The 27642-nt window shown below is 38.2% G+C and overlaps 1 protein-coding gene across 1 annotated transcript in view; it reads right to left on the reverse strand.

The window, feature by feature from the left end:
- tasp1 (taspase, threonine aspartase, 1) overlaps positions 1 to 22775 on the reverse strand; it is a 28657-nt gene extending 5882 nt beyond the window's left edge. The window contains exons 1-13 of the mRNA XM_044373211.1: positions 22445 to 22775; positions 21636 to 21837; positions 20684 to 20751; positions 18946 to 19014; positions 17466 to 17586; positions 15836 to 15920; positions 15671 to 15750; positions 15485 to 15591; positions 11190 to 11309; positions 10339 to 10417; positions 5181 to 5291; positions 2515 to 2622; positions 1682 to 1755 (exon numbers count right to left, since the gene is read on the reverse strand). Of these exons, the coding sequence (XP_044229146.1) occupies positions 1682 to 1755; positions 2515 to 2622; positions 5181 to 5291; positions 10339 to 10417; positions 11190 to 11309; positions 15485 to 15591; positions 15671 to 15750; positions 15836 to 15920; positions 17466 to 17586; positions 18946 to 19014; positions 20684 to 20751; positions 21636 to 21795 (1182 nt within the window). The 5' untranslated portion in view covers positions 21796 to 21837; positions 22445 to 22775. The remainder of the gene's footprint in view (positions 1 to 1681; positions 1756 to 2514; positions 2623 to 5180; positions 5292 to 10338; positions 10418 to 11189; positions 11310 to 15484; positions 15592 to 15670; positions 15751 to 15835; positions 15921 to 17465; positions 17587 to 18945; positions 19015 to 20683; positions 20752 to 21635; positions 21838 to 22444) is intronic.
- Between the last annotated feature and the right edge of the window lie 4867 nt (positions 22776 to 27642).

Consider the following 27642-nt stretch of genomic DNA (forward strand, 5'->3'; position numbering starts at 1 on the left):
CCACCAGTAATACAGCCCTCCTCAAATGCCTGCTAAACTTCCAACTATACACATTATGTATTATGCAAATAAAACAGAAAACTACAAACAACAGCAGAGTTTGGTGATTTGAAGGGCCCCTGAACAATACAGGGTTCACTGTGTTCTGCTCACCTCTTTACGTTGGCACAGGCGTGAAAGGAGAGCTTGCACGCTCACATTCCACAACAAAGCCCAATACACAGAGCACAAATATGCAGATTGATACTGATATCCCCGGTGGTGCATGACTTTCAGTAAACTTTATGGTACTTTAGGTTCAGGTAGGGCCAGAGAGGGGGCGTGACATGAGATAGACCAAAAGACAACGGCTGAGGGGGCAGGGAGGCGGGACGGAGAACAAACACTTTGAAATCTGAACCAGGCTTGAACAACAGTGCCCTCTCTTCATACAGAGTGACAGAGATACATTAGCCAAACAAATCAGTCTGAGCTGGCACTCCACTCAGAGCCAGGAGACCAGGGCATTAATCACTGTTGCTTATGAAGCCACACTGATTCAAATTACACAATATATGCATTTGTGAATGATGCTAATGATTTTTATTAAATAAAGCTAATCTCAAACTTTATTGATGTAGTAATTTCTTTCCTCAAAATTGTAAATGTAAAAAGAGTATTTAAAAGAGTTCCGCAAAGATTTTAAGTCCCATAACCCAACAGCCAAGGTCATCAGCAGACTACATACCAAACAAGGCAGCATGCACAGGTGGTGCAGGGGAAAAATTCTTGTCTACAACCACGGGGACCTGGGTTCTGGCTTGTTGCAGGAGGGAAGTTGGGGAAGGATTATGTAGTCATCACTGGACTAGCAAGCGCTACTGGTTGGGAATTCAACTGGGAGTGGGATTTGGGGAAAATAGCACAAACCTACGTATTCAACCCTTTGGATCAAGCCCATCACAGGCAAGTGACAAACAGTGACAAACATTGGTATATAATAGGAAGTGAGGAAGCAGTGACAAGGCCTGCAGTTGATAGGGAATTTGGCATTCGAATCACACGAGAATCGATCTTGTTAGGCGTCAAGTTATATGCCTGTGTTCGAACCACCAGTGGTTCCCACCAATCAGCGTCCTATGAGGATGCTCGCGTGATCTTGTGATCTTGCAAAACCAGCTGCCTCGCAAGGTAAGATGGTGATAGACGATGATAGACAGATGGTTCATCCAATCACCTGCCAAGTAATTTTTTGAAGTGCCTGCCCTTTTCTAAACAGTTTCCAAGGACGACTTCTCAGATGGTTCTGTGTAACAAACCATCTGGCGCGTCAGGTTAGAAAAATGGGGAAGAATTGCAAAAATGAACAAGATGGTCTCCCACCAGCAGGTAAAGGAAAAACACATGGAAAAGGCTTTCCAAGTATCCAGAATTCAAATCAGGCGCAACACATTATCAGGGACTATTTGTCAAATCAACTTAGACTCTGACATGTGCTCAAGTTCAAGTCTATGTCTCACACTGGAAGTCAAGACAGGAGACAAGGTAGTGCATAAATTATGAAAAAACATGCCTGATTTATCTTCAAGCCACTGGACCATGATACTCTAAATCTTATGAACAGTAATACGAACAAGCACCCATACCGGTACATTGTTAAAGATTTGTTAATGTTGCTTGTCAAGCTGATTGGTGAACTTACCTTTGCTTTGCTATCTTGGGCAGACATGTAGCCAACACACATGCTCTCTGTGGTGTGACTCCATAGGAACTCCACTGTGGAAATACACAGATAAAAATGTTAAAAACAGAGAAACATAAATACACATCAAAAGTATATTATTTTAATAATATAAAGGGGGCAGAGTAAGGGTGTGGGGAGAAAAGAGACTATGTTCAAGTGGTACTTTGAAACATGTTATCAGTTAAGCTGACATATATTTCATTAATGGCACTTCACTGGTCATCTGCCGTCATTTTCAATTTCAAATCAAGAACTTAAGTGAACTTAAACTCATCTACAGGTTTTGGTATGTTTGGAACTGAGGGTTCAATATACATCATGTCATCAACACAAAGGGCAAATGGCAAAGATAAAACCCAGATGTCTTGTTTTTCCCCCTGGTGAATTGTCAGATTCTGACTTTCTCTTTCAGAACTGAGATTAAATCACATTCCATGACGGTAGCTTTGCGAAAAAGAAAGGAGCTTTCTCAGAAGCTCCAGGTAGAGAAACCAGATCCACCAACACAATCAGCCAAACTGGGCAGTATTCAGAAGGCCTCCACTTGTCTGAAGATTAGCGGTTGATTCCGTAGTGGGAGGTCTCTGTTTGAATCTGAGATGAAGGGTGTGAAACCAGAGCCTGATTGTGCAAGTTAAAACACAGACCACCCGCCAGGAAATCCACGGTGCCTCCTCCCCCCTCCTCCTGACTATCTGATGATAGATTTTTCAATATTAGCAGCCAAATTTTTTGCCTACCATCAGCTGTGGTGTGGGGTATGATCTGGCTTGAAATGATTAATGTCTTACCCAGTATACCCTGAATATTTTGAGATGGCTGAGCTTCCACACATCTACAGCACCGCAAGACAATTACTCCACCCAAAACACGATCTTCGCTGGCCAGAAAGGGTGAGCCTGGACATGCAAAGAAAACAGTACACTTGAGATGACTGAACATGGCATAAACATGGTACAAAATGACAAGTTTTACCTCAGTCAATAAAGTCTCTCCACTCCGACACATCGAACCAAGAATAACACATGTATGGACGAGACAAAACACAGCCCATTTAATCAAATCGTGGTGATCTATGAGAAGAAAATCCCTCTGTTCTAGTTGCCTGTCTGGCCAAGTTAAACAACTGAAAGCAATTATTCTGTCCTGATGTATTTTTTTTATTTAGCAGACTGTTAAATAAAAAAAATATTTCAGCCCATTTGTATGGGCATGTTTTAGTACATAATAGGTCAATGACAGGTATTGTAATTTTTAACTCCCCATTCTATGTAACACAATATTTAATGTAAAGAAAAACATCCGGCTAAATAACCCTCAAAGACCTTAAAGCGTATTTTTAAAAACAGAAACAGAAAACATAATTGTGTGGTATGAGAACTTCTTGCTTCTTGACTTAGCACAGGTACGCTTGAATGAGATGTCATGTAGACAAAAAAAAACTTGGCAGATAAATGTGAGGCAATAAAAGAAAAGAGGGCTCGGTTTGGAAAAGAGCAGACTAAGAACAGCTACAGCATGTCAAGACAGCAACAAGTTGAAGGAAAACAGGACCAATTGGTGCCTTTGATGAATATATTGTTGTGTCTGCGTGCCATTGTTTCTTTGTTGCATTTCACACTGATTTTAGTTCCATGCTGTAATGTTCCCTTCACTCTAATAAAAAATAAACTTTTTTTAGTATATAGCTAGGAAACATTCACACAGAATCCTGGTATTTGTTGTACAATTTAAAAGGCTTTTAAATTTATCATGTTAAACACTGACATTTCTACATGTTATAAATGTGAGAACAAATCAATTATTGCTTTAATGTTCACCAGTATTTAACCTATAGTACCAATCAAATGTTTGGACACACTTGCTTATCCAAATTTTTATCTGTTACTGTATAACAACTAGAAGATTAGGGGCCTTTTCACACCTGAAAGTCTGAAACAAGGTTAATGTTTTTGTTATATTGTATACTTTTGATCTGGTTAGCTTTGGTTTCACATTGCAATTATGTGGATGCACTAAAGAACTTTACCTGACATACCTACGTCCTGTCATCATCACCTATGTGGGCTGTGTCTCCCTATACTTGACATAGATTGGTTTGTACACAGGTGTGTGTCTGACGTAGGTGTGTTGTCAATTCAGTGGGTAGCCTTTTATCACTGTTTGGATTAGTGGAGATAAATGAATGAACAGATTTTGTTGTGACTCTATTATATCATTATACTATACATACTACAGCTTCTTTATCTTCAGGTGGCACTGCTCTCCAGTCCTCTCATATCCTCTCTTTCTCATCCTCTCCGAAAATATCTGGAAAGTGTTGGCATTTTGTTCCAGTTGACTTTTTTTAACATCGTCGGACCATATTTCCCATTCTGCTAACGCAGCTCTTTTTTTTCTTTTTCCATGAGGATACCCTACTGGAACTTCCTGTAATTGGTCCAAAAGTCCGAACCATCCAAAATGTTTTCACACTAGAAACCAACCATACCATTGTTCAGTTTGATCCAACCGAGGTTCGGCTGTTTGGTCCGGACTGTGGTCTGGGGAAGGTTTCACACCTGTAATTTTGGTTTGGATCAAACTGAGAAGTCTGAAAGTCTGGACCAAATGAGGTAGGTGTGAAAGGGCCCTAAATGTATGGGTTTAAACCATTTTTGAGTATTTGTGTGTGTGTGTGACAGGTTTACCATACCATGAGACTCACTGTATTACACAAGCAGATGTAAAAAACTGATGGTAATACATAGATATTGAATATAGAGAACCTGCCTTAAATGTATCATGTGACTTAAGTTGAGACACTGTTATCTTTGCTCCTCCTAAAGTAGGATTTATGGAGCTTTGTTTAACTTAATGTGCGCCTTGAAAGGAAACAACAGAAGAATTAACTTCAAATTGACTTCATCCAGCCTGTCCAAAACGTCTTGGTATTACAGATGTCTATGACAAAGCCAAACTGGGACGGACTTCTAAAGGAGGCCAGAACAAGGCAGAAACCACCACATGTTTCCACATGTCCTTTCTTCCTCTGCTCTGTCTTCTCGGAGCTGTCCCAGTGGTCATTCACAGGCGCAGCAAACACAGTTAACAAGACTTTTTCTAAAATTGCCCACTTCTGAGAATATGGCAAAAAAAAAAAAAATTACATCTCCACATGAACTTTCAACAAAACAATTATGTCTTCTAAAATTATCTGTGGCTTTCAACTATAATGTGTGGAACATTTGAGAGCCCTGTTTAAACAGTGAAAACTAACCATAAATCAAAAGACTTCTCCTCTGATTCTATTATTTCCAATGGTTCCAGTTGTTAGTTTCTTCCTTATGTTATGCAACATCTGTCTGTTAGTTTAATTCTCTCTGTGCCTAATTGGGTTTTTCACAAACACATTGTTAGCTGACAAATCAGTGGGTGTGGAAAGGAGTGTGAATCAGGCTACATGAGGGGGACTCACTGATGAACTTGTTTTGCATAGCCTCCAGCAGTGCTTGGTGGGCATCTTCAGACTGCATGGCAGCAGAGCATTCCTGTGCCAGCATGGTGCGAATCAGATGCTCTCCACAGCCTGGCAAAAGACAGACAGACACAGCTAAAAATGTATCGTAAGCTTGTATCAACTCTATCCTTTGTTGCAAGTCTCCAATCAGAATTGCACAAAGTCTCCAGTGAGTCGACTTTGAGAGAGTAGTAGCACATGCAGCACAAACTTACGCCCAAGTATCTACGGCAAATAAAAAATTGGACCGTTAAAACATCAGTTGTGTATGGTATTAATCATGTCTTGATGTTGAAGTGAATTTTGAGATCAGTACGTAAGAGCACTTCTTGATTACCATTTGTAATACTATGCTTTGATATTCAAAATTTGTTAAGAAGATCACATTTTGCCAATATATCTGGTTATTAAGTGACGTAACGGAAAATATTGCAGAATTAAAGGATTAGCTTTTTCAGCCCGTACAAAAGATTTAGCGCTACTACAGTCATTTTGGCATGTACTCCTCAGTGTGATGCCTTTAAGCTGTATTATTTCAGGTAAAGATGACAGCACCTGGAGGCTGCCAAGTACAGATGCCTTGCTCAAGGGCACACTGACAGTAATTGCTGAAGGAGAACGTGTTTCTCCCTCAGTTTTCCCTGCCCAGATTCACAGCTGGTCTGGGAATTTGAAACTGCAACCATCCAGTATTAATTCCACTTCTGTAAACTGTGTACTCTAGCGGGCTGCGTATGGCAGTACATGCATGCATACTTGTAAAATAAATTTGTGCATCAATTTTATGTTACTTAGTGATCAATTTACATATTACCATCATATACATTTTAGAAACATTATTTTCCCAGTTTAAATGGTGAAACATCAAAAATATTATTCATTGTGAAGGGTAATGTGAAGGGTAAAAAAAAAATCATTATTAATATTATTATTATAGGGACTTAAGACATGAAACAGTTGTCATAAGTGACTGCATGCCAAATACAAAACTAACAAACTTATTTGCAAAGGCTTTGATACACTGTACCTTTTCTTTCAGTCTACAGAAACAAAACTGCAGTATACATAGAAGTTGTGTGTTGAACTGTGTGAGAACATTTTATTCATGGCCAAACCTATTCCTCTGAATTTATTCAATGCTCGTCAGTCATACCACATGTAGTGTTAAGAGAAGTCCAAGGAGAGAAACAAAGTGTTTTGTTAGGCATTTAAGCAAACCAGGAGCCATAAAAAGCATGGGCAGCCTGAGCGAATGTCTCACCTTCCCCTCTACAAATTTCAAGTCAAAACATAGCAGGTGTGCTTTTTTTATATCTTAAATAAAATGCTACTTATTGCTTAAAGGACTAAAACTAACACTATTATCTTATAATTGCCAAGAAAAAGACAGTTATTGAGCGCACATTGAATTCTTACATATGGTCTTTCTCAAATGTAGTCTACCTGTACTCAGGAAAAACACAAGAAATCTAAATGTGAAAACAAAACACATTTGGCAAAAGCTCCAGTAAAACCCCATAAAGACTTAAGAATATAGCCTTGTTGTTTCTGTAAACACAAATGAAGTCCCCATAAAATATCAGGTAACTACAACAAAACTGAATGCAGGTCGGTAACTGTGGAGACCAGATGCCTGGAGCAATTTGAAGTTCTTTTTTAACGAGAGCAGAATGTCGGATTGGCCAGGTACTGTGCCTTTTGTACTGAGTTTACCGTAAACCGCTCAGTCCCAGGGGAACTGGATATTATGGCAGCACTTACACAGTTGAAGTAGAGCTGCAGCAAGAAGCCCACACTACAGCAACAACTCCATGGAAGAGAAATGTAAAAAGAAAAAGGCCGACAAACTGAGACACAGTACGTGACAGCCAACAACAGCGAGAGTAAACAGTGACGTTTGTGAGCTGTACTCTAACTGGCCACAGCAAAGTAAAGGCCAGACGAAGCAGCCAACGCATATAAAACAAGAGACCCACATGAGCCGCATATTGCAAAACAAATTAGAGAAGAGGAGGTGGTGGGTGGGTGGGTGGATGGGTTAAGGGGTGGTGGGGTGACGGGAAGGAAGAGTGACATATAGGGTGAGGATCATAGTCCTCGTGTCAGGATGAAAATTATTGTTTTTTCTGTTTCTTTTGATGGGAATGCCTTTCATGTAAGGAAATTAAAAACAGGTGTCGTACTGGAACACACATTATGCTCTCCATCCCCATAAGGAAAGATTTTTTTTTGCTAACATCAAAGGCATAGCCACAATATACTGTAGGAAGACGGAGGATGAGATGAAAATATATACAGAGCAAAACATCTACACCTCATCTACTGGAATAATAGATTAACCAAGATCGTCTTATACTGCTTGTAATTTAATTTGAAAAAGGAAGAAATCACCTTTAAGTAGCAGACCACGAGTAAGTGACAGGACTTCTTCACCAAACTGGCATCTTGTGCGATCATAGATATAAATCTACAGGATCTAAATTTATGGCAGCATTTTCCTCTGCGGCTATGTCAAACACAGATAAAGTAATAAAACTTCACCTCAGAAAATTTTTGGCTTCAAAGAAATATCTAATTTTCAACAACTGCAACAATTTTTCTGTACACTATATTTGGATCATTTAAAACTGTGCCTATGAGTATAAGGTGTGTATAGTGTATAGAATTATATAACATAACATGTATAGCTGGTGATCATTCATTCAAGCAAGCTTTAAGGGTGGAAAATGCCGGCAATCTCAGTGGTCCAAGTACATATGACTCCGGCTTCAGCCTGTCTGATCAAATCAGCTCTCTGCACTGAGATGCATTAGGCTACAGATCCACATCAAAAGATTTTAATGCTCCCCAGAAGCTATGTTGCAGACAAATGTCTATGCATCTTAAAGAAGTGGGCTGATATAGCCTCTCTTCCTCACATTCAAAACCATACATCTCACAACCAGAAATTTTTCTTTCAACTACAAGAGGCATGCACTCTCCTAGTATGGTTGTATATGTTAAATATGTCAAGGAAAAATGCAACTCCTTTTTAAAATGGCAGAAGAATAAAATGGAAGGATGTCTTTGTTCCAATGACTACTCTGTATTAATTTATACCCTAAAAGAGCTTCAGGAGATTGCCTCTCTGCTCCTGTGTTTGCCGTGTCAGCAGAAGATGGACGGAAGCAGGAAGGAAGTTGATATTGTTTCTCTACGTGCAGAGCTGTAAAGGCGGACGCATTTTTAATCACAAACTTCCCTTCTATCGCCAAAAGAAGTTCACTTTCACCAGACAGGTTGGTGCAGTGACGGCCAGGGTTCAGTCAATACAAACATTTGTCTTTTTTATATGGAAGTGTTGAGTATGTGAGTACCCTTCACCATCTCTCCACTCTGACCTCCATATTCCTTATACTTGTCCTTCCACACTCCAGAGACTGAGAGAGAGAGAAGGTGGGAATGCAGATATCTGCTGCTGAGTTTTCTCCTGCCATCCCAGTGTAATGGTGGTAAATGGAATTTCATGTACAGTGCTCAGAGCATTAAAAATTTACATTTGAAAAACTGAACAACAAAGTCTCTTTTAAAGGGCAAGTTACTCTGGGTAATCCAAAGACAAAAATACTTCCCAGCAGTGTCAGATGCTTTCAATCAAACCATCCATCCAACCACTTCAGTTGAAGTTGTTCTGCACTGGAATTGTTTACGTTTATATAAAAATAAAGAACACAATAGACAGAGATTGGTCTTGTTGCATTAAAATTAAAATCTTGTCTGCTGTATATGAGCTTATACTCGAGGGGACTTAATTATCTACTGCACTCTTTGCAATCTTTATATCATTGCACACCTATTTCAACAGCGTTGTTCTATGTGGTAAATGTGTTATGATAGTATCTGAAATAACCAGAGCTGTTTCAATAGCTCTGATTTCCTCTGATAAATTATTGACAACCTTTAACAAACTGTCAGACCTTAAACCTTGATGACCACCATTATCCACAATGGAAACCCAGCAGGGTTGCCAGTTGGCATAGTTCAACTTTCCAAGTCTGTATTACGAGAAACAATAGAAACCACCTACTTCCTCCCACTCCTCCCCCTGATGCTGACACTGCAGGCACAGTAAAGAGAGAAGAGGGAGAGGGACAAGCAGTGCTTGACAGGTGACGACTATAAATTATTCCCATGGCACGGAGTGTAGTGTGGGGTGGGGGGTGGTGGGGGTAGTAGGGTGAGTGATGGAGGCTGTCTACAAATGAGTTATGAGTTCAGGCAAATTATGTTTGCAGTCCTAAGTGTGTGTAGAACTTGAAAGCATTAAAGCTGATCATCTCTGATGCACTTCTAAGATGTATAACAGATTTTCTACAAAGTCTAATAAAAGTTTTTCTATTTCTTTCTTCACGTTGTATTAGCAGGTGCATATCATGAACTGTCATATCACCTAGAGGTATCTGTTTATTGTGAATTTGCACAAAATTTTGATGCTGCTGCACTTTGTTTTCAGTTTAAATCAGAAAGAAACTTTAACAGTGCGAAATAAGGTGAATAAATAGCTTCAGGCAAAATGAAACCTGATACCATCACCACTTGATCCCTCTCGCATGAGATGTTGTAACATAAACTTCAGTATTTAAAAATAACTTTATAGAAAACTGTATTTGACTGATTTAATTGCAGGTATAATACCACTCATTTATACCAACAAAATGATGATTTGAATTTAGAAAACTGTACTTGAAGTTTGCAAACTAAAGCTTTCCACTGCACTGGAGTGATTCTCTTTCTAGCACGTCCATAGCAGGTGTCCCATGTCAAATGTCACTGCAAATCCAAAGAGCTTTGCAATGCACCTGGCATGCAGCTGACTAACAAAGAGCGGAGAATGATGACTCAATCAACTGAGGAAGTGACAGATGAGAATCACTCAGCGGGAATGGTTGGAGGTCATCGGAAAGTATTATCGGGCTTTTTGAAGCTTGACTCCCCGGGGCTCGTATCAAATATCTGTGTCTGATTCATATCATCTCCAAAACAAAACATAAGCTAATGGTAAACATTAAATATAAGAGGAAAAGTTACACACACACACAACTGCAAAGTAGGCTGTATAAAGTGCGCTTTGGTATACCTGAGGTACTCACTGCTGTAGAATAAGGGTTCATATTACAGGCATTTTCAGCCCAGCAGCCACATCCATAATGAGCAGCCTGAGAAAAGAGAGGAAATGTAGACATTTTAGAGGCAAAAGAGTTATGATGTTTACACAGTAATGGTGTTAATGAGGCAATAAGACAATAAATCATACCGATTCATTAATTCGGTTGGTATGGAGTATTTTATTTTTTAATGTAGGGGTTTTTTTTTGCTATTAAGTTTCCATTAATGCAAACACATAACTCCCTTTTTTTATTGGATAGTGGGCAGTGAAGAGTCAGACAGGAAACAAGGGGAGAGAGGGATGGCTATGACATGCAACAAGGGGCCCTGGCTGGAATCAAGCCAGGGACATTGCAGTTATGTGGCATGCGTGGTAACCATTCGGTTACTGGGGCACTCCTGCTTTCAGTCTTTTTAAGGCTACAATGAGAAGTTGCATTAGCTAATTAAAGACTTGGCTTCAGACAGAATAGGTAGGAAAACCCCTGATGTTTTTTTAGCTGCAATTATTCTCAGCACTGTATTATAATGTGACACTACACTGATAATTTTGTTCTCTAAATATAGTACTGTCTCGGCTATGTGTAAGGATAAATTAGAAGTGAGATATTATGGTACTAAAACATTCAACTAAAAAGAACACACTGAAATGACTGCATGTAATAGTAGTCTGTCTCAAATAAAAGCCTGGTTCAGTCTTTCATTGAGTAAAATAAAGGCTCTGGCTATTACTTGAAAATGACACATTGTGGTTCATGATATTGAAGGTGTAACGTGGATTAAGACGTGGACACAGAAAAAAAGAGAAGAGGGCCTGACTACCTGGCCAACCCTGCCGGGATGTTTCATGGCCAAGCCTCCACTGGACACTGCTGCAGCTACATTCCCTTCCAGGTCAACCACAACGGCTCCCACTGTGTCGAGGCACCCTGAACCATTTTCCTACATCACCATAAGGACAAGAGTCAAGTGAACAGAAAAAAATACACAGTGCCAGTCAAAAGTTTGGACACACCTATTCATTCAAGGGTTTTTCTTTATTTTTTACTATTTTCTATATTGTAGAACAACACTGAAGACATCAAAACTATAGAATAACACATATGGAATCATCTAGTAAACAAAAAAGTGTTAAACAAACCACCTTTTGCTTTGATGACAGTTTTGCACACTCCAGGCGTTCCCCAAACCAGCTTCATGAGGTCGTCACCTGGAATGGTTTTCAATTAACAGGTGTGCCTTGTCAAAAGTTAACCGATGGAATTTCTAGCCTTCTTAATTCATTTAAGACTATCAGTTGTGTTGTGCTGAGGTAGTGTTGGTATACAGCAAATAGCCCTATTCAACTACTGTAGCCATCCAAATTATGGCAAGAACTGCTCAACTAAGTAAAGAGAAACGACTGTCCATCATTACTTTAAGACATGATGGTCAGTCAATCCGGAAAATTTCAAGAACTTTCAAAACAAACAAGAAGAAGCAACAAGAAGAAAGAAGCAAGAAGGAACAAGAAGTTTCTCCAAGTGCAGTTGCAAAAACCATCAAATGCTATGATGAAACTGGCTCTCATGGGGACCACCCCAGGAAAGGAAGACCAAGAGGCTGCAGAGAATAAATTCATTAGAGTTACCAGCCTCAGAAATCGCCGATTAATGGCACCTCAGATTAGAGCCCACATCAATGCGTCCCAAAGTTCAAGAGGCAGACACATTTATGTTGGGAGGAGACTGCGTGAATCAGGCCTTCATGATCAAATTGCTGCAAAGAAACCACTACTGAAGAGAATTGCCTGGGCCAAGAAACACAAAGAATGGATATTAGACCAGTGGAAATCTGTGCTTTGGTCTGATGATTCCAAGTTTGAGATTTTTGGTTCCCACAGGCGTGTCTTTGTGAGATGCAGAGAGGGTGAACGGATGGTATCTGCATGTGTGGTTCCCACCATGAAGCATGCAGCAGGAGGTGTGATGGTGTGGGGGGGCTTTGCTGGTGACACTGCTAGCGATAATTCAGAACTCAGGGAACACTTAACAAGTATTGCTACCACAACATTCTGCAGCGACACACCATCCAATCTGGTTTGCGCTTATGCAGACAATTTATTTTTCAACAGGACAATGACCTATGTAAGGGCTATTTGATCACGAAGGAGAGTGATGGAGTGCTGCTGTCGGATGACATGGCCTCCACAATCACCTGACCTAAACCTAATTGAGATGGTTTGGGATGAGTTGGACTGCAGAGTGAAGGAAAGGCAGTCAACAAGTGCTCAGCATATGTGGGAATTCATTCAAGACTGTTGCAAAAGTTGAAAGGTTGAGAGAATGCCAAGAGTGTGCAAAACAGTCATCAAATCAAAAGGTGGCCACTTTAGACGAATCTAAAATATGAAACATATTTTGGTTTAACACTTGTTGGTTACTACATGATTCCATATGTGTTATTTTATAGTTCTGAAGTCTTCAGTATTGTTCTACAATGTAGAAAACAGTAAACCCTTGAATAAGTAGATGTGTCCAAAATTTGGACCGGTAATGTATATACACAAACTGACATTTTCAAGTGACAATTGTTATCAAGTGAGAATTTTAGTCAACTTAAAGGAGGAGAGATTATGGAGGAAGTTCTGTGCAAACTTCCACATTTTCAAGTAGAACCATCATCTTTGACAAAGGAGATTTACAAAATTAAGAACGTACTGCATGACAAATTTATGAATCATTCTTTTATGCCCTTCAAATTTCATCAAAAATGTATTGTGATTTCACTCAGCTGTTTTCCTTCCCTGATTGCAGTTTGCTTTGGATGTGACTTGTTTGTGAACCATCATGAGTCAGACTGCAAGATAAATAAAGTTTTACAGTGTGAATGTGCTAAATGGCATTATGGAAGTGTATTCCAACCCTGCCCACTCTTACCAGAAACCAAAGTATTCACTGAACCCATGAAATGGCAGAGTAAAAAAAAGCCTGTCTCATCTTTCTTATGCACTCCTAAATCAGCCCCGTCTCCAGGCTTTTGAGGCCAAAAAGAACCAGAGCCAGCTATTTCGAAATGCTACAAAGAGCATCTTGTCATTCTTTATCAGGATCCTTAAATGAGGAAAAAAATCCACAGTAAATAGGGTAGACTTAAGGGCATTTTTGGAATTACATCAATATGCTTTTGATTGCACTGCAACTATACACCATCAAGAGACAGGTGCCTATATTGCTCTGAAAAAAGGATGGAAAGATTTTATTGCTTGGCAGAAAAACAGAGACATAGAAACACTAGGAACACATAGGAAAATGAAAGCCTGCTGCATAAATGTTTTTTGTTAAATAAACAAGTCTCTTATGGTCACCATTCTTGATACAAAAAGAGGTTATGATATGTTAATTAACTTTGTATGACAATAGCAGGAGCAAAATTTAAGATAAGGCTGATGCCAAATTACTGTAAAATACCCTAAAACTGTAGACATGACTTGCATGTGAGCAGTCGCAGTCTGAGTGTCCATTATATCCAGGTCTGTGGTAGCTGGACTGCACCAAATGGTCACATATTCATCTTTTAATAGGTCTAGCAGGTTTGTGTAAACATGTAAGAGATAGATGACAACAGAGGGCAACTCAAACCTTTAACTCTCATTCGGACAATTAGCCATTTGACACTTAAATCAATCTTTTGATCATATGTCAACAAACAGTCCAACCTGGATGTTAGTCTTTCTTTTCATGGATATACAGTATCATTAATATTGAGGATTGATGTGACTGAACTAAATAAACCATAACACTGTAAAAAAAACAGGTCCAGTGGAGCACATCGGGCTGTCGACGTTTACACGTTTTAGTCCATTTAACACAATTAACATCCGAACCAAGATAAACTCTCCCACCCTCCTCTGTGCAGGCACCACTGCTGGTGAGCAGGGAGCAGAATTAATTTGCTCTCAGCTGCTTTCTACTCATCATCAAGCCGCTCTCTAGTGCTGCTGCTCAGGGCACTGAAACTTTGCCCTTACTCTCATTAGTTTCTTAAATAATTCATTGAAACAGTCTTTGCAACCTGGTAATGCCATTTCCATCAATGACCCTGGAAGAACCTGAGATCAAAACTGGCAGGATATAGTTAAGGAGAATTATTAATTTCTTCCTTGTATAAAATAGCATATTCTACTTGATATTTTTGGCCTTTTTCATTCAGTTTTCTTGTGTCCAGAAACTGAGTGCAGGCTACATACACTGCATTTTTTAAAAACTTTTAAGATTCTAGTTAGAATAAGAAACACAACAATATTTAACAGAAGAGGAAGGAATAAATGCAATTTTCCTCACTAATAGAAGCCACAATAGACCAAGTGATGCAGCCACAGTCATGTTAAAACAAAACAAGAACCCACTCATAAAAAATAAAAAAGATCCATAGCGCTACTAGAAACTCCAGAGGGTACCTATAATACTTTTGGTCTCTTCCAAGAACATTACCCCTTGTGTTTGTTTTATGGTGTTTGCTGCATTGTCTTCACTGTTGTCTGTTTGTTCTGTTTCTCTCTACACATAGTGGCAAGTGTATTCAGTGCTTTACATTTAATAGGTCATTTGTCAACACCTGTTGCTGTGAGAAAACAATATAATCTTATCATTTGTGTTGGTGAGACCTAAATCCCTTTTGGTTTAATAATTCTGAGAAATGAAATTGTATTTGTGTTTTTGCAGTGGTACTGCTTAATTACAGTGAAGTGGTTATTTTGTTACTTTTAATAGAGCTCTTTGGATTTTTATTGGTTTTTCTACAATAGATTTCTGAAACTTGTCTTCAAGTTTTGATGTGGTCCAATAAATGAAAATTTCAGATCTCATTAGTGTGGCCAAAAAGTTTTGGTAGAGGGCCAGATATTGCTCATTGGCCACTATTTGCCGACCCCTAGCGTAGAACATTTTGTTTTTGCGCAAATGATGCCCCTGGTTGGACAGTCAGGTCTAAACCTCTCATATTTGCTGCATGGAATACCACCATAAAATCAGTAGGGACTGAGGGCCCATTTTAACTCAACTTGTGTAGTTGAGCAAAATTACACATAAAGCTATTGAAATAATTTATCTGACATTTACTGATATAATACTACTCACATTTTCACTTGATTGTCGTCTTTTCTTTGTCTGATTATGTCCTGTGTCCATTTTCTCTGCCAGCTCCATCTTTCTCTTGTTTCTCTTGTAGGCAGATAAACTGAACTCTGTGTGTGACACAATATTCTCATTCGACTGAATCCACACAAGTTGATGCACTTCAAATCTCCTCACTCAAATACTCACTGGTAGCCATTTTCTCCGAGGGGCATGGTGGTATACCATGGCTGACGGCCCAATCATGTGCTCCTCGCCCCACTAAAAAGCTGACAAATGGAAAAAAAAAAAACCATTAACGAGTAGAGATATAGTCACATTAATAAGACATTAATTGATAACCATGATAATCACCAGGGGGGTATTCTGCCAGCTGATAGTTTCCCTTTCTGTGCTTCATTCAGTAGACGATTTGCAACTAAGACTGGGTTCTTAATACCTGAAGGAAAAGGCAGAATTATCACAGGGCTAGTAATTCACACTACTTGATTTCATTATGGTATAAGCAAATCATGGTTAGATTTTGAAAACACATAATCCTTTAGTCAAATCAATAAAAAAAACAACTCCTCTTGGATAAATAGCCTGAACCGGAAAGGAGTTTTAACCAACTCCTTACTGTATGGTTAAGTGCCCAGTTGGACATACAAAAGCATCTTAAAGGTGCAGTGTGTAGGACTTTGTGGCATCTAGCAGTGAGGTTGCAGATTGCAATCAACTAAATAACTGTCCCCTCTCCCTGCCCTTCCAAGCATGTAGCTACCTATGGTGGCTGCAGAACTCACAAATAACATGAAAAGCCCTCTCTAGAACCAGTGTTTGGTTTGTCCGTTCTGGGCTACTGTAGAAACAAGGCTGCGCAACATGGCAGCCTCCATAGAAGAGGACCCGCTCCCTGTGTGGATATAAAGGGCTCATTCTAAGGTAACGAAAACACAATGATTCTTATTTTCAGGTGATTATACACTAATGAAAACATACTTATGAATATTATATTCCATTTCTGCCAAGTCCATTCAGCTAGATGCCACTAAATTCTACACACTGCACCTTTAAATCCAAAATAGTTCAAATACATAGCTGTAAGTAAATGTGCAATTTTTCTTCTTTCAGCTCTGGATAATATTTAAATGTTATCCTCACAATTTAAAGACAACTAATTTTGATCTTCACAAATTGAGGAAACCTATAAGTGATTTGTTATCCCTTGAAGTAATAGAAATGGAAGTGTCATCAAAAGACTGAATGGTCAGTCTTTCTCTGCAGGCCATGGTTCGCAGTACAGGTGAATATGGTTTGGATTTCTGTAATATCTCTGTTGATTTTCCATGCTTTCAGTATTATCTTTGTTTCTTTTCACAGGCAATATATTCACTAACTTAATTGTGCAGGATTGGATGTTTTCCTTTTTTGCTTTTGTTACACAAGCACACTTATGAATGCTACGTTGCTTTTTAAACATTCAGCCTTTTAAAAACAGCTTACTGAATTCTGCGACCTTTCGAAAAGCACAGGTTGGCAAGTATATATTTTATATCAAAGCCAAGAAAATTTCATTCATCATGTACAAATTATATGCCTAACTGTTACCTCATGCAGACATGGTAATAAAAACAATCTGCTGTTTTTTGGGCTAAAAAGTGCCAGCTTTCACCCCTGGGCTGTTGTTTGGAATAAATCTTGAGTTCTTGAAGAAAAAAAATTGCTTTTGTTGAAAGCCTTCAAGGAAAACTGTTTGTCAGATTGCTGATGTATACATATCAACAGCATTTCTTGGTTGTCCTCCAGTTAAAATGTGGGTGGTCCCCCATTGTAAGAATTTATGATGCCAATTCTCTCCAGTAATCTCTGAAAACTCTGAGATGGTAGAAACTAAATCAGCAAAAGAGGCTTGATGTGTTGCAATACTTCCAGGTGACTGAACTTTAGTTCCACAACAACATAGCAATATTACATAAATATCAACACACGTGTAGTAACTCACCACTAATGGCGCCTACAGCTCCATAATGCAACGACTTCCCATCCATGATGCTTGCATCACATTCAATTTGCCCTGACAAGTTAAGGTTGGAGCCCATGCCAGCGTTTGTAAAAGGAGAGTCCTGAGAACAATTAAAACAACAGAGTCTAGAATAAAAAAATATCAACCATGAGCCATACTGTCAATGTTAATAAGTTGAAAGAAGCTTTTGAATTCTTTTGTAGATAGTTAAACCAAGATAAAAAGGGAACCTCTTATTATGGTTCTAAGTCCTACTGTAACAGCAATATTTTCAGACAATGAAGCGTCCATATGTACTGCAGTTATATGTTTTATTATACCAACTAATATGATGACCCTGCTGAATATGCGTCACTGCTTAAATACCTGAAAACACTTCTTAATGCAGAAACAGCTTTATGAAAGAAAAAACAATATAATCATAGATTGAAAATCAAATACAGAATTAGGATCAAAGCAAGGTAATTAAAAATATTTTACAACATTATGAACCAAAAACAAAAAGCTCTGTAAATCAGATTGATGTCAATCTGCCTGACTGTTGTATAATCTGTACACCGAAGATAATGATCTTGACACTGATTTGACAAAATGGCTGGGTAGCTTCTGCCCCTCTGTGCTCTGATACTGATTTTATTATGTTGGTTCCTAATTGTTTTTTAAGTTTTCATTCTGTTTTTTGTGCTTAATGGCCTTCCTCATAAGGAAATTTGCTGATTTATTTGTGTATAAGCAGATTTACATTCAAAATAGCTTTGCTTTTGGCACATTTTCACTTCCAAACACAAATGGTATGCCCTTCTTTACATATTTTGTCAAAGCCAGTAAATGGTAAGTAATATTTTATGTGCATTGAAGGTTTGTTGCTGACTTTTCTTTAATTTCTTATTCAATAGGTAGGAGCTGTTAATAGCCTCTTTTGTTTGTCATTTCTTGTCTTCTGCTTCATGCTTGAGCAAGTTTCTCTGTTGCTACCCAAATGAAGACTACCTGCATTAAAATCACAACAATACATTAGAAACTACACTTTCAAAAGGAGTTACAGTAAAAATACCTCTCTTGTCACAGGCAAAACTATACACAGAATAAGGTTATTTTATAATCAAAGCTTATGCCTGTGACACAGCACATCTCTGTACATTTTTGCAGCTGCGGAGTTCATCAAAATCATTCTTTCTTCCAACCTGGCCCTGAGGAAAATCATCCCTTACGTCATCCAACAGGATGTGCGTACATGCATCAGAGGTTGGAACAGAGTAAAGCCATTTTGGATAAACACACACACATGTCAAATTATGTTTCTTATCTGCACTGAAAGCTTTTTGGATGTTGTTTTTTTTTATTTAACTCCAATCTGGACATACAAATAATTGTTGTATGCAATGTGTTAATAAATACTGACTTTATAATGGTTGAGTACTGAATTTACATTATCAAACCTGGATCATAATCAACCAACCTCAAGCTCAACCAGTGCTGCAGCCACTGCTTCCACTGCAAGAGCCCCAGCTTTGAGCCGGTCCACAGCCTGGAAAAGACAAACAGGGACACCTTGTAAAAAAGAGCAACAGGTTTCCAGTAAAACCACCAAATACAGCCACCGCTCATTCCACTATTTGTACAATACCTCATTAAAGTCCATTATGATAAGATATGTACAGAAATAAATCATTTTATTTAGTTCATGTTTGGTTTCCTTTCTCCCTCTTAATAATGCTACAGTGCATTTACTGTGATATATGAACATTCAGGTACATTATCTCCTCTTTTCCAGTTATCTGCCTTGTTTTTTTTTGCACTTTACTGCCACTGACTGCATGTAAGCTCCCTCTGTGAGTAAGAAAATAGAGGCTGACAAAGGCTGGCTTTGAGTTCATGTGTGTGTAGACAAACGGCAGCAAGCTAACAGGTTGGAATAAGGTATGTGAATGACTGGGACACATGAACGCAACTGACCCCTTTTGAAATTGAACTATTTTGACCTTAATGCAAAGTACTACTTCCGACAGAAAGTCAACACAGCTCATCATCTTTCTAACACCGTCTCTATTGTAAAGCAAGAATGATGGCACCATGGACTTGTTTTTCAGCGGCAGCAAATTGAGAGAAGATCTATGAAGCAATGAATGAAACAAAATACAGAGAAATTCTTGAGAGGAACCTGTTTTTGAGTGCCAAAGAACTAAGACCTCCATTCCAACAACATAATGTGCTTAATACAGCCAAATGAAAACTGGAATGACTTCAAAACAAGAACACTGAAGTGCGTCAGTGGTACAGCCAAAGAAAAGATTGGAATACCACTGAAAAATGGAATGATTTAAAGACAGCTGCTCACAGATAGTTTCTATCCAACCTGACCAAACTTCAAATAAAACGTAAGAGAAAATTCCAATATTATGATTTTTCAAGCTGATGAATAAAAAAAGAGAAATAAAGCTTGCAAAAAGTTCTACATATGTACTATGTTGGGTGTTTCAATTGTAAATAACTGCAAAAAAGTGAATGTTAAGATAGAAATGTTTTTCCATCATAGAGTATTTTTCTAAAAAAAAATGTGGAAAAACATTCCCCATTTTTTAAATCATTGCAAAGGAATTATATAGTATGGTTTTTTACAAGACAATTAATTATTCAGAACAAAGTTGCGCGCAATAATGTAGTAGAGGACGTTTGTGCACATTTGGATATTTAGGATCTTGACTTAATACCTGATTTGTTGATATACCCAACCAACGTTTACACAGTCAGAACAGGTAAACTGTAAACTATTAGAATGACTATAATAGGTCAACTTCATTGTATTAATAAAAGTGTACTTATTCTGAAATTATCACATTAACATAATGTAAAGAAACAAACATTTATTGGTCATCAATGCAGCACATATACTGTATTTTGTATGCTGTAAGCTAAAATTACATTTAGATATGATGGTGCAGCATCACTCTTTGACTATTTAAGGAAAACCCAGAGATGCTGTTTAATGGATGATAATGTGTTGATCTATTCTGTTGCTCTCTAATTAGAAAGTACTTAAGAGACTGAATCCTGTAAGGTCCCAAATAGCAACACTTTTACAAACATTTCATAATAAATCAGGCCAGTTGAGTACAAACATAGTAAGATTTAAAGTGTTCAGGCCTGTCTGCACACATACTGTAAAATCTATGGTAACACCTATAAAGTAAACTTACTCGCTGGCAGGCTCTTTTGCACACATGCTTGTACTCCTTGGCCTTCGATTCAGAATGGTACCCTGCTCCTGAAAGCACATAATGTGAAAACATATGACAAGAAAGGCTTGACCATCCATTATAAGATAACTGACTGCTTCAAAGCAGGAAAATATATAAGGAGATGTAGTTTTTCAGTGCATCATGGACACACCAATAACAGCAGTAGCAAGTAAAAACAAGAGTCACATTCTGAGCAACCTAAAAACAACAGAAAACTTTGTCACAATGCTGTAGCGCGAATTCACATCTTAATCAGCTGAGGAAGGTGGGGAGTGATGTCCTCGCTGTATGGTCTGGATCAAGGCCGAAACTAATGTTCTAATCTATTGTACAGCGCTGTTTCTCTTTCTCCATATGCATCTCAAATGGAGGGCACATACATGAAAACACTGGGCACATGTGTGTCTGTCAACTGTCACTGAGTCTGTATCTGCAATCTACCTGTAATTTGTTTCTGGTTTAATGAGGCAGCAGCTCATTATGCAAAACATACAGGTCAATGGTCAGTCTTATTAATGACGTGGCTACAGTATGTTCAATGACATTCACCATATCTGTATAAATAACTAATGTATTTGTGGGTATTACAGACGATTTCAGTAATAAACTTTAGAAGGGTTTGTAAACTCTTGCAGGAGGAGTTGACTTCTAAATGAATAAAAAAAGACATGGAAAACAACAGACAAAATATATACAAGTGTAGTGTACATGTCTCAATCAAAAGAGTGCAATAGACATCTTCATAACCCATTACAAGCTCAGTTAATATCACGTTCAATTTTAATGACCCTACAGCTCCCTATCCCCATTTTTTGGTGTTACAGAGTGTTGATTCATCATGGGTAGCATCTCACAATATTCCTCTTTTGACTTCTTAATTATGCAGGTAAATGATGGTGTGTACGCTTACCTGCATGCACCAGAACAAATCCACCGACACCTGGCTTCTGATTCTTGCTTGGTTCCTGTTTATTGGACCATGAATTGTCCAGGGGAGAGGATGGTTGCTGCTCTTCAGCAGAATTGATTAGACTTTCCATAACCCCTGCATAACTTGACAAGCCTATCATGGCCTATCACACAGAGGTGAGAAAGTCATTTTCAGGACACACCTGTGAAAGAAAAAAGAAATACAATTCAGGGATGATACAAAACAACGTGATTTACCATTTTTGATTGGACATGCAGATACAAAGAGTGTGGTGGCTCTCTGAACCAGCACTGACAATGACTTCTTTGGCTGAAGTAATGGATCATTCTCCATCTGTACAAAATATGAATCACTAATCTATTAGCGCTATTTCTCACCACTGTCAGTGATCTGTCAGCGGTGGATCATCATGTCAGTAACATCTACCTTGTGCCTAACGATATCTAAATATCTGCTATTAGCTGTGATCGATAAGACTTGAAGCCAAAGTTTGAAAGCTTGCACATAACATGAGGACATCATCACCCATCTGCGGTATCGTTTAGACGTTATTAACTCTCCTCACAATTTCTGTTGTTCATATATCCTTACGTCTGTCAGTTTAAAGTTTGCACTATTGAACACACGTTGAATACTTTATATTACGTGTCTAATTAACGAATTAAAGTGGAAAACAGACAACATATTACAGACAAAATAACTGGCAAAGCAAGCTTGGAGTACTGTGTTTTCGTTAGCTTGTTAGCTAACAGCTCGCTAACACAAAAACAAAACAAATCTCGACTTACAAATTTCACTCCTTCTCCCCTTTTAGCGACAGGACTGTATGCTAACCACGACGTTACCTGACATGTGTTTAATACACAAGGACAGTAGTTTCACTGATAAATGTAACTGAGACAAACTTTGCAGCCACAACACTCTCACTCCACTGCGCTACGAAGAGCTAGCTGAAGCGTCCAAAAGTACTTCCTGGTTCAGATACACGTTGCTAAGGAAGTGAGTTCAGCCCAAACATTGGCCCACGTGGCTGAAATGCACACTTCATTTGATGGCTTGAATGCTGTACAAAACTCTTTACTGATACAATAAAGACTCAGATGTTGATGAAAGGAAAAAATAAAATAAAATAATGTTTTTATAGTGTTGTTAGTTTGTATCCTGCTGACACGTACAGTGCATGTAAGAAAATACACTTAAAATACAAATCGGCTACCGTAGGTAAAAACAAATTCTTATTCATTAGAGTTTGAAATCACCAAAAAGAAATCTGGATTTTTGTAGGCTTAGTTAATATTACGAACTAGAGCGGAAAATGCATCTCTTGAATAGTTAGGTAGAGACAAATTTACAACAATTGATGTATTCCAAATACTGATGACTTTTTTAAAATTTCTTTTTGATTATTCAAGATGCAACCTCGAAGACCTGGAGACCCTTTTTGACATACTTTCATAACGCCCAAATGACATAGCATGATATGCATTCTAACTATGCCCTTGACACAAAAAATAACCCCTGGCTTCATGGAAATAGCTACATCTTTAGTTTTATTTCTATATTTCTAGATAATCAAGGGGGGTAGGGTTGTCTATTGTCATTGTTATTTATACTACATTGATGTATATTTTTTAACAATGTAGAATATGTTTGCCCAACTCTGGGAACTTTTGTTGAAAATTTCAATAAAAAGATTTTAAAAAGAAAGATGCTCAGATGATCTGAGGTCTGCTGTATACTCATGTGCTCATTTGGTGAATTCAATAAAGAGAACGGGCTCTCCAGATTTCACAATCTTATTATTATTCAGGAGATTGTCGATCAAAGTTTCATGCTTTAATGTGAACTAAACTAATACATTATTAAAGGGTTTGTCTGCAATAGGCCATGTTACAAAAACAATTGGTTGTGTGCTAAAAAAAAAACAAAAACAAAAAACAGATTCTGATGCGATAACACCAACAGTTGTGACTGTTGATGTTTTAAATCAAAAACTGTTCTTCTATCAGAGTATCTTACAATCCTGCAGTCTGAGACTTGTACCATGTAACTGTGAAGTTCCTTATTTGAGTCCAGCTATGGATCTTTAATGCATGCCATTCTTCTCTTTCTTCCCCATGTTTTTTGTCCTTGTACATTGACAAACGGTCAAATAAAAACAAATGCCAAAAAGTGGTCTCCCACCAAACTCTATTGCAGCTATGTTTGAAATATATATATATATATGTATACAAATATACAAAAACAAAACAATTTCATTTGCACCAGTTTATGTTATTGTTACTTCTGACTTTATGACAATGGTGTTTTTTAGCTGTGTTTTGCTGCACAGTGCTGGATAAAATGCAAGTTGTGTGTCAGGTTAGACAACTGAGAACTTTTAATCAGAGGCCATCCATCCTTCAAGAGATATTTTTAGCGCTAGTTTTGGTCCCATAGCTGCAAATCTAAGTCCACAATAATCACTTTGCTTTCTCCAGGACAATAATGGGGAGGTAGGGAAAAGATGGGATGTGCTTTTCCCAAGATATGGCCATTCCAAAAAAAATTGTGAGCCTGTCAGGCAGCTGATAATTAAACCCTGAAGAAAAACATTCAGTCCTTGCCTCACTGTGAAGAATGACTCAGTATTGCAATGGACAGAGACAAGGACATAGCCTGCGTGACTACAATTTGCTCTTAAATTTCAGAGGTTTAATGCCAGTCATAATCATGCAGTTAGGGAACTTTTTACCTGAAGATGTTTCATCGTTATAGCCTGTTCAAGAGAAGTGAACCACAAAATATATGATTTAAAGAAATTCTCAACATTGTTGGACATAAGTATAGATTTTATGAAGCTCTGCTAAGACATAAAAATAGTGTTTGAATAAATGGAAAGTATTTCACGGACATCCAATAGTACTATAATACTAATAGCTACTATAGGTTATCATATTTCTTATCTGGCTGTAATAAAAAAGGCAGCTTTATTATTTCAAAACTTTTAAGTATTGTGCCAGTAAAGTTACTATTGGTCTATACTGTACCACATTTATTACAACTAAATTATGCCAACTAATATAAAAATATATATGCAGCATAACCCCTGATGATCACAAATCAACAAGCTCTGAAAAAAAGCTCTGTTATGTCTATGGTCCAAGCAGAAGTTGTATGGGTGGACCAGAACAAGGACATTCTTTAATCATAATGTGCAGGGTAATGTTGTTTGCTTTGGATCAAGTCAACAGAGATGAAAGAGTGCCGTTAAGCAATTAATGGAGAGAGGGTTGGGGCCAGGGTGCAGAGCTCTGAAGAGGGGCCAGCTAGCCTTTAGGGGGTGGCTTTAGTATCGCATGCCATCAAATCTCTGTGGAAACTTGTTCTTGCTGTTGTTAATGGTGTGCAGAGGAAAACTGCCAGTCCCGTTTTAATAGATGTGTTATCTGTGTTGACCACACAGACTGCAGACATGATCCGTCTGAGGCCTTCTCCAGTTTTTCATGAGACAAATTCACACTCACTCAAGCTATTTGAGAGTTTAAATGAGCTACATTGTTGCTCCATACCTTCTGATAAAATAAGAAATCTTAACGTTTTATTTCTATGTGTGTGCCCTACATGACATTATTTTAAGATATAAGAGAAAAAAAACACTCTAAAGCCTTCCACCATTATACTGAAAACATGGAACTAGGATGTATTCCTTGAAAATTTATTTTACTTGCTGGTTAATGAAACAAATGAGGTGTTATACAACTGGTTGTATGATGTCTGTTGCATTGATGAGAGTGAGAAATATTGTTTGTAATAGAGTTTCTGTGATAGCATTTTCCAGTGGAATTTCATCTCTCCTCAGATATTATGCTTGGGCATCTGGCAGACATAGTAGATCATGTGATAATTTGATTTGTTTTAGAGCACTTGGAATAAAGAAATTTCCACTTTTCTGGTCATGTCTTAGTCTTTTGTGTAATTGTATAAAAGGGGGGGGGGGATCATAGTTAAACACACTATATAGTTATTCAGTATATAAAGGAATTATTGTTCTTGAAAAAAAGTAAATGAAGAGAAACAGTTCAACATTGTACGGTCAGAATTATCCTGCAAAGAAAATTATATCCTTAACAAGTAAACAGTTAACAATTTGGATCACTTATGTGCAAATTAGGGGTGTGCCCGAATGCAAATACGTTATTTGGCAAAGCACAAATAGTGGGTTTGGTACAAATATCTGTTTCATACAAATATTTTTTAAATTATTTGTATTCAAGAAGAAAAAAGAAAGTCAAATACCAGCACACAGGTCGGTTACATCGCTATCTCAGTCTCTCTTCTCCGCTGTTACGTCTATCAGCAGGTCTCAACGAGGGGAGTCATGCCCACCTGCTACATGACGCGCATTTCCTAATTTGGACATCACTCTCAGAGTTGGGGGTGTTCCCCAGAGATAAAGCTGTGCTACTGACACATGTGAAGTGCTCTCAAGGGACTCTCCATAACCTGTTGTTTCCCTTCTTTCCACAAAGTTAGGTTGTAAAAAATAGGCAATAAATGAAAAGTGCAAAGCAATAATCGCCTTTGAAATCCTTTCCTACATGTTACACAGTCTGTGTCTCTGTGTTATGGTTGTATAAATAGGTAAAGGTCTGTCTGCAATAAGGCGATGAGTAAAGTTTTAGCTCAGTAGTCAGCACAGTGGTCTATGATCTGGGAGACTCCAGTTCAAGACCCAGTGAGGGGACCTCCTTCGTAAGGTAGTTTATTCATGAACACTTATTGTAACACTTTAATTTTCTAAAATTAAAAGTGTAATAAAAACAAAAAGAGGATTTTTAAGCCTCTTTCCACTTTTATTCAAATACAAATACAAATACAAATACAGATAATCTTGCTGCTTCAACAAATACAGATACAAATACAAATACTGGGCCCTCTGCACATCCCTAGTGCATATACTTTGAACATCTATCCACAGTAAATCTATTCAACTTGCCTTAGCTAGCGATCAGGAAGGAATTCCTGCTGCTTTGAGCGGACAGAAAGCAGGCACGCTCTGGTGTGAAGAGTCCAACACATCCTCATAATTAAACAACCACATAGGTCGATTGTTAACGCACACCAGAACAACCCAAAAGTGTGTTTTCTAATATGCCACCTCTGTCTGTGCTTTCCAAAACTGTTAAAAATCGCTGTCAAAAAATAATTATGTTTTATGGTGTGACAATGCTGTGGTTACAGTCTGGGAGCCTGGTTAGTTTTAGGCACAAAAACCACTAGGTTAGGGTTAGAGAAAGATCATGGTTTGAGTTTAAATGATCACTTGAAACATGGTGTGGGTCAAAGTTACTACTTCCTCAAAGTTTGGCGACCGCCGTCGTGGCAACAGCAAACACCATGACAATCGTTTTCTTAAAAACTGTCCTGACTTGCAGTTGGAAGCGGGAAGAGAACAGCGGTCTCCTGCAACTAGGTCCATCTATCTATCTATCTATCTATCTATCTATCTATCTATCTATCTATCTATCTATCTATCTATCTATCTATCTAGCCATTCACCCAACCTGCCACTTCAAAATTATGGAAATTTGTCACTTTATAGTCTATGTCATCTGAACTGCGTCACTTCTCCCGGTCATAATTACTACGGCCGCTAGATGGTGTCTGTAACTCAAACATAACTATAGGTCATATTTGCGGGCTGAATTTATGGCCTATACTATCGTTTTTCTTGTGAGGACAGGCTGGAAGACAGATACTGGATAGGGTCTTTATTAAATAGAGTAAATAAACAGAGGGAGTCATTGCAACACATTTTGCCAAAGCTACAACCCACAGGAATCCTGCAGGAAAAGAATACTCACAGTGTGATGCTTTTTTAATCCAACCCCAAACCCATTTTGAGTATGTAGACTAAACAAAGTACCACTCAGTACACCACTATATTCACATCAATACACTACAGTGCATCCCATGACAAATTGCTCTTGCAGTTGAATTACAG

Source organism: Thunnus albacares, chromosome 14 (genome assembly GCF_914725855.1).
Source record: "Thunnus albacares chromosome 14, fThuAlb1.1, whole genome shotgun sequence".
NCBI lineage: Eukaryota > Metazoa > Chordata > Actinopteri > Scombriformes > Scombridae > Thunnus > Thunnus albacares.